Source organism: Amia ocellicauda, chromosome 12 (genome assembly GCF_036373705.1).
Source record: "Amia ocellicauda isolate fAmiCal2 chromosome 12, fAmiCal2.hap1, whole genome shotgun sequence".
In the NCBI taxonomy this organism is placed as follows: Eukaryota; Metazoa; Chordata; class Actinopteri; order Amiiformes; family Amiidae; genus Amia; species Amia ocellicauda.
Genome location: NC_089861.1, coordinates 1,430,989 through 1,438,473, shown reverse-complemented (window position 1 = coordinate 1,438,473; position 7,485 = coordinate 1,430,989). Strand labels below are relative to the sequence as shown.

Here is a 7,485-nt window from a genome sequence, read left to right as displayed (position 1 = left end):
GGGACGGGAGAGTCACCTGTTTAGCGTCAGCGCCACCTACTGCTTCTGCGGAAAAGTGCAAGCCGGTCTGGACCGACTTCAATGAAGGCAGCCTCGCTTTTTGGGGAGTTTGGGAGAAGATCCTGAGCTGAAAGCCATTGGCTTAGAGTCCGGCCAGCGCTCAGTCAATGAGTCTGTGCAGAGGAGCAATTACAGGGAGAGCGGAAAGAAAGAGAGATGATCAATGAAAGAAAACATGATCCGTCTAATTCTATGTCCATATGAGTTCGTTTGAAGGGTATTGCACATAAGAGAGAGGGCAGAAAGTGTCCAAAGCATTAAAAGAACCCGGATCAGAAACATCTGCCGCAGCTGGATTGTGAATCTGATTCAACGCTTCAGACCTCAGTGGAGCTGCACGGAGAAGAACACGGCAATACATTTAAATACGAACAATGAAACCAGGAGGAAGAGCAAAGCAGCTCTTTGTGTTTGGGCTTCAGGGTTGATTCATTCAGAGCAACCGAACCGAAAAGAAACGCCGTGACGTCAGAGAAGCCAAGCGCGGCTGCTGGTCCCTGTCCGAGGTGCTGAAGCGCAGTCGCACAAGCATCCCATAACGAGCAAGTCCGACGTCCAGGGCCGTTTGTACGCAGTTATAGTGTTGCTTATCTCGCCTGGTCATGAGGGGCTTCCACTAATACTTGTGCAGATCCCTTTCTGATTACAGAGCCAGGTTCCCGGGGGGCTCTTAGTGCCTGTGCGTCTCAACCTCCGACACCGGGCTTCTGCATCCCGCCCAGAGGCGCCCTGTCCCCCAGCGGGTCCTCACCGGTCTTTGTGCTTCAGTCCCCGGGGATTCACGCACCGCCCCGGAGTGTCCGGACCGCACACCCCGGCCCGGCTCATGCAGAGCAAGCCACGGAGCCACGCAATGCTGGCTGAAAATTGTACTGTTAGTAAAGTGTGAATAAATTAATACATAAATGCTGCAATGTTAATTAATTTAGCATTCACTTCTATGTGCATATTAATTATATTAATATATATAATAATAATATTTGAATAGAACATGTTTTTTCACGCACAATGTTTTTGGGATGATGATTCGCATTCCTAAACTCCTGGAGAAACGGTGATCAAAACTGTGCACTGGTTGCAGCAGCGTTTAGTCGTTGTTCAGTCTGCTCGCCTTACTTACATTTCTATAGAATTTAAGGCCATTGCGTAAACTAGTTGATATGTTTTACTTGTGACACTTGTTATTCAAATAGGTTGCGTTTGTGTTGAAACGCCATTTCCCTCATTACTTAGATAACTTATGCTCAACTGTAGTACATAAACCTCTGTCGAATGACCTGAGACGCTGAGGTCAGTGCCGGTCCGGGGTGCTACAGATATTACATCTATATCTAATGAAGCAGCAGCAGAAACAAGGTTTCCAAATGTCTCACTGAGGCTTCATAAGAAAACAGTCCAATTCCAGCCAGTGCCTTTTGACTGTAAAACAAAGACCAGACACCTATGAGTGTTGGCAATGAAACCACTGGATGCAGAAGAGACTGGACGCGTGCTCCTGTGCAGTCGGTGATCTGGTGTGATTTGTGGGGTTTAAATCGCAGTGCAGATGCAGATGCACTTATAAGTGAGTAAACGCGTTTACAGTCAGACCGTGAGCAGCGCCGACCTCCTCAGACAGCTCTGATCCGCACAGCACCGTCCCATTGCGTCCGTGTCAGGTCCAGATGGACACGACAGCAAAGTCTCCAGAGACACAGAGGGTTGCATATTGAAGGGTGCCCGTGTGGAGATGCCTCCTGCTTCCCTCGCAGAGCTGTGTGGCTGTGAGAGGCAGATATTCACCTTGTGTTAGAGAAACCATAAACGCAGAAGCGTGTGAATTGTGTCCGACTCCGTCTCAGGAAAGATGCTGCCCGGATTCACGGAGCTCGGCTAGGTCGCAGCGGAGGGACAGCTATCCTTTAAATCCGTGTCGGTGAGTTATCTTTACAGTTTATTATGTAAAAACCCTCCTGGAGAAACAACCACAGGTTATTCATATGAAATCAGCGTGCGATGCGCACCGCAGTGTTTCAGTCTATATGCAGACGACTCGCTAGTTTTTAATACACACACACTGATGTGTACTGAAAGCCATTGAGATGCTGGTGTGTAAAACACGTGTAATCCCTGTAAATACACACATTGCATTGGCATTTGTTTGTATTTTTGGCTTTTCACATGTCACGAGCATTATTCACATGCAAAGTGACATGAACGGGACGCTTTCGAAATTCCAAATATTCACAACTTCCATATTCTAAGAAATTCACATTTCAAGTGAAAATAGTAGCACATTCACTACATAATCTAGCACGTCCAAACTAAGTTTTTAAGGTATTTTATATACGTATTTCACTTGGCTGGGCATTGTATTATTAGTAGTAGTATTGATATGAATTATTATTCATTATTATGATGATGTTGTTATTGCTGTTGTTGTTGTATAATACATTATTAGTGCAATTAGCAGGTCCTATTTCCTAATGTCCCTGAGCAGGAAATGCTGGGGCGGTAATAAATGCAACTATGATAAAAAGGCTTTGAAGTCAAACCATTAGGAGAGGCAGAGTCCAAGAATAACATCATATCTCATAATTGAATTGATTGCGGAAAATACATACAAGCTAGAAACTGAACCATTAGAGTCTGTAAAGAAACACAAAGCTAAACAGAGATGAAGGCAAAGTTTTATGAATATAATTTAATAAATCTAATATGCATGCACACACACATTTATTAATTTCTTGATTCAAACAATTATATAACAGAAGATGTGCAATCATTTTATTTTGATCAATAATTGAAAATGTACATTTTAATACCTTCTGCACAGAGCAAGATCATGTTTTACAGTTAAAGTGTTTTTAACGTCCTGTTTTGACGTTGCTTCCTATAGTCTTTTGAAAGGTTCTGGTACCATCCAGGAGAGATTGTGAACCCCTCCTCCAGGCAGAATGTTCTGCAGCTCCCTCACATTTCTCAGTTTACTTGTGAACTCTTGTTTCTTTTGTTCAAACTACAAATGTTTTGTGGGATTTAGGTCTGCAGATTGTGAAGCGAACGCTGTTGTATTCATTAATTTCCTTGTAGACTTACTTGCACACTATGGATCACTATCAGGCTGGAATATCCATTTTCAGACGCGCTTGAGCTTCTTGGCAGAGGGAACCAAGTTTTTGCTCAAAATGTGCTGGAATCCATCTTCCCCTCGCTTTGAACAAGGGTACCAGGCCCAGGAGATGTAAAACAACCCTGAAGCAAAACAGATCCACCTCCACATTTCACAGAGGGGATGATGTTCTTCTCAATGTGAGCTTCAGCTCAAAGCTGATAGCATGTCCGTGGAGCTCAGTACTTGTTTCATCTCACCATAAATCACGGTCCCACTGAGATGCAGTTTGGCAAATTCAAGGTTTTCGCTTTTGTTTGGTGTTGTGCTGTCAGAAGATTTGTACCAAAGAAACACACAAATAAAGGCAAACCGATGATGTTGCTCCATGCAGTGTTGTTAGAATCCAAATTTGACATATAAAATAGTATAAAACATTGATGGCACACTTGCATTTCTTCTGTTGAATCATATTTTTGTTCCAGTTGATCAAGAGTATGAATAAATGTGAAGGCCACTGTAAACAATGTATAATTTAATTGATTATCTGCTAAATAAAGCAATTAACCAGCATGCATGGACAATGGGTGGAACTGAAATAAACTGAAGGCCGTGCGTTGATCAGGTGTGCTTTATTCACATTGGTTTTGTGTCTGTTTTGCTTTCTCCTCGGCAGATCTTAAAGAGAAGGTGCACAATGGATTTCATTTTGGCCAATGGAAGCAAAGAGAACCAGCACAATGTCACCCAAGAAGGCGCTGACCCGCAATTCCCACTGTGGGAAGATTTCAACAGCAGTGTGGACGACATCCGCTATTTCGTGATCGGACTGTACACCTTCATCAGTCTCCTGGGCCTGCTGGGAAACGTCCTCATCCTCACAGCCTTGACCAGGAAGTGGAAGGAGAAGACGGTCATAAACTTCCTGGTTGGCAACCTGGCGTTCTCCGACATCCTGGTTGTGCTGTTCTGCTCCCCCTTCACGCTGACCTGCGTGCTCCTGGACCACTGGATCTTCGGGGATGTCATGTGCCACGTGGTCCCGTTCCTGCAGTGTGTGTCGGTCATGGTGTCCACTCTGGTGCTGATGTCCATCGCCATGGTGCGCTACCACATGATCAGTCACCCGCTGTCCAGGCACCTGTCCATCAATGCCGGGTACCTTCTCCTCGGCATCATCTGGACTCTGGGCTTCTCCATCTGCTCCCCTTTGCCCGTGTTCCACAAGATGGTGGACCTGAGTGAGACCTTCCACCTGGAGTCTCTGCAGAACAAGTCGCTGTGCATCGAGTCGTGGCCCTCGAGCAGCTACAGGGTCGCCTTCACCATCAGTCTGCTCTTTGTCCAGTACGTCCTGCCCGTGGTGTGCCTCACGCTCAGTCACGCCAGCGTCTGCCGCAGGGTCAGCTCCAGCGTCCCCCACCCCGAGCAGGTGCAGACCGAGGAGAACGAGATGATCGACCTGACCCTGCAGCCGCCGGAGCACCGGAGCTGTCTCCCGCCGCCTCCCGCACTGCTCTCCAACTCCGAGCGCTGGCGGCTCGCCTTGGCCAGGAAGCAGCGGAAGCGGTACAGCAGGAGAGCCGCCAGTGTGGTCCCGGCCGCCTATGGCCACGAGCACAACTCCTCCGAGCGGCTGCAGCACGAGGGCCCGCTGCTCTTCCCCGGCGTCCCGGTGTGCTTCGAACTGAAGGAGGAGGAAGCCACGGAGCTGCAGAAGATGCTCATCATCTCCAAGTCCATCTCCAGGATGAGAAGGAGATCCAAGAGCGTGTTCTACAAGCTAACTGCCGTGGTCTTGGCCTTTGCCATCAGCTGGATGCCCCTCCATGTGTTTCACCTCGTCACGGACTTCAGCGCCAACCTCATCTCCAGCCGACACTTCAAACTCATCTACTGCATCTGCCACCTGCTGGGCATGCTGTCCTGCTGCTTGAACCCCATCCTCTATGGGTTCCTAAACAATGGGATTAAGTCTGACTTGCTGTCCCTGGTTAAGTGTTTCTACATCTCCTAATGGCGTCCAACCACAGGAACCCACACAATGGTGAGGAACACTAGACTGAATTGACACTTTAACCTAAAGGGAGCTCATGGTTAACTTTCCTGATTGTGCTAGAGACAAAGAAACATTTTACTCAGTACTTTCTAAACGGGTGGGAACAAGTGTGGGGCCAGAGTTGAAAATCTGTTTTGCATAGATAGTTATTACCTGCAGTGTTTGTTTATGTGACATTCTCAAGCGTGTGACAGACATATGGGGCCGGTTGCATAAACATAGACTAAGTCTTTGTCTTAGTATGAAAAGTCATACTAACAACATACAGTCAGTTAAAACCGTTGCATAAAACAGTCTTTCCATAGACTGGACTTACTTAGTCAATCATGCAGTACATTTTGGGAATTTTACGACACTTAAAGAAGAAAAACATGGAGGACGTGTCTAACAAAAAATAACCAGAGATCCCGCCTGTCGGCATCAGTGCCAGTGTCGCTGTAGTTTCAGGCCAGCAGTTTCAATGAAAAGATAGACTGAGGAGGCTGACATTTTTAGTCTTAATTTTTATGCAACTGTCTCTCTGTCTCATTATTAAATTCTCCACCCGTGACACAGACCTGCTGGGAAAGTTTGATTCTCTGATCTACTGCTGTTTGACATTGAAAAGAGGAGTCTCTTACATTGAATGTTTCAGCTTCTGTATCCTCTTAATGGTGTTTCTTCGTCATTAAGAGCCTGATGACTGAGTGAGTTGTAGGTTCAGGAGTTGTGTGCGACAGGTGAAAAGGTATGCGTTTGACAGAGGGTTGCACCGGTCTGGTATTGAGAGGTCTGGTATTTATTCCAGGTCTGAAGGGAATGTCCTACTGAGAGACTGAGGAACTGAACCTTTTCACCCTGGAACAGAGGAGACTACGTGGGGACTTGATCCAAGTCTTCAAAATCATGAAAGGCATCGACCACATCAAACCAGAGGAGCTTTTCCAGATCAGCAGGGACACACACACCCGGGGACACAAATGGAAATTGGGCTTCAAGGCATTCAAAACGGAAAACAGGAGACACTTCTTCACACAGAGAGGCGTCACAATCTGAACAAACTCCCCAGCGATGTGGCTGAAGAGACAATGTGGGAACATTCAAAAACAGACTGGATAGGATCCTTGATCACTTAGTTATTAATGGACACCAAACGAGCACGATGGGGTGAATGGGCTCCTCTCGACTGGACACTTTCTTATGTTCTTCTTTTTATACACATGGTGTTAATATTTCTTCTAAGTGTTTGGGCTCTGCTGCGGCTGTCTCACTGCGTTTCACCTGGAGGACATTAGTCAACCTTCTGTCTCGTCACTCGACAAAGATATCCTGTTGCACACCACATTGCACCAAGGGTCAATCTACAAATCTGTACTATAAGTCAGTTGGGGGAGGTGGTGGTGGTTGGGGGGGATAGGTAGGTTTTATAGATAACTTTAAAAGCGCAACAGATTAAGACCTGGAATCTACAGCTGATTTGACTTCTTATCTTTATAATGGCTTAAATGAAAAATATAAAATTCAAGACCCCACTCAAGGACATTCAAGACCCCACTCCCTCTCTCTTTCCTCAAGGACATTCATTGCCCAGTCCTGATTATAAGCTCCAGCATTTTCTACACGCTGTGCCATTTTGTTTATGTCAATTTAGCGGCAATGAGCGAGCCTCGTTTCTGACTGAATAAAAATAGTCTCACTCAGCCTGCATTCGCCCACTTCAGCTGTTAGTCTAGACCCTAGTTTCGACGGCACACTGCAGTTCCATCCTGCTTTGAGCCGCCGTTTCTCCTGCCATTTTCAGCAAAGCCAGAAATGTAATTTGTGTCCATTAGGCTGCTCTGACGTGGCCTTGTTCCCAAGGAGGCGAGTTTTAATCTCCACCAGTGTACAATCTCGCTCAGACAGCCACGGCAGGAGGGGGACGTGAATAATGCATCTGACTATTAACGAAGCCGCCCCATTATCCAGCCGTTTCACAGGCAGGAAGGCCCGGGCCTTCTGGCATCTTCATCTGCAGCAAATTTGTGGGTGTCCTGACAGCTTTCCACCAGCACTCATCTTAAAGCGAAACAAAATCGTCCAGGGAATGATGCATTATATATAAGTGTATCTGTACATAGAGAGGGCAGCCAAATATGTCTGCCATTTATCTCCAAAATGTGGTAAAAAGGTTATCCATTGATTGATTGGCGTATGTAGAAATTGAATTAGGGCATCGATTGGTGAATGCCTTGACTAAATGCATATGACTTAAGTAGCCTGGAATGAGTCAGTTGTCAGCGTCAAGTCCACGATG

At 46.2% G+C, this 7,485-nt stretch overlaps 1 protein-coding gene across 1 annotated transcript; it reads left to right on the top strand.

Annotated features, from left to right (window-relative positions):
• Positions 1 to 3,841: 3,841 nt before the first annotated feature.
• Positions 3,842 to 6,568, top strand: LOC136763969 (neuropeptide Y receptor type 5). The gene has a single exon (XM_066717807.1). The coding sequence runs from the start codon at positions 3,849 to 3,851 to the stop codon at positions 5,166 to 5,168; it is 1,320 nt and encodes a 439-aa protein (XP_066573904.1). The 5' UTR covers positions 3,842 to 3,848; the 3' UTR covers positions 5,169 to 6,568.
• The last annotated feature ends 917 nt before the right edge of the window (positions 6,569 to 7,485 follow it).

Bases quoted from the DNA above. Each gene is read 5' to 3' on its own strand.
- LOC136763969 (XM_066717807.1), top strand. From the start codon at position 3,849: ATGGATTTCATTTTGGCCAATGGAAGCAAAGAGAACCAGCACAATGTC.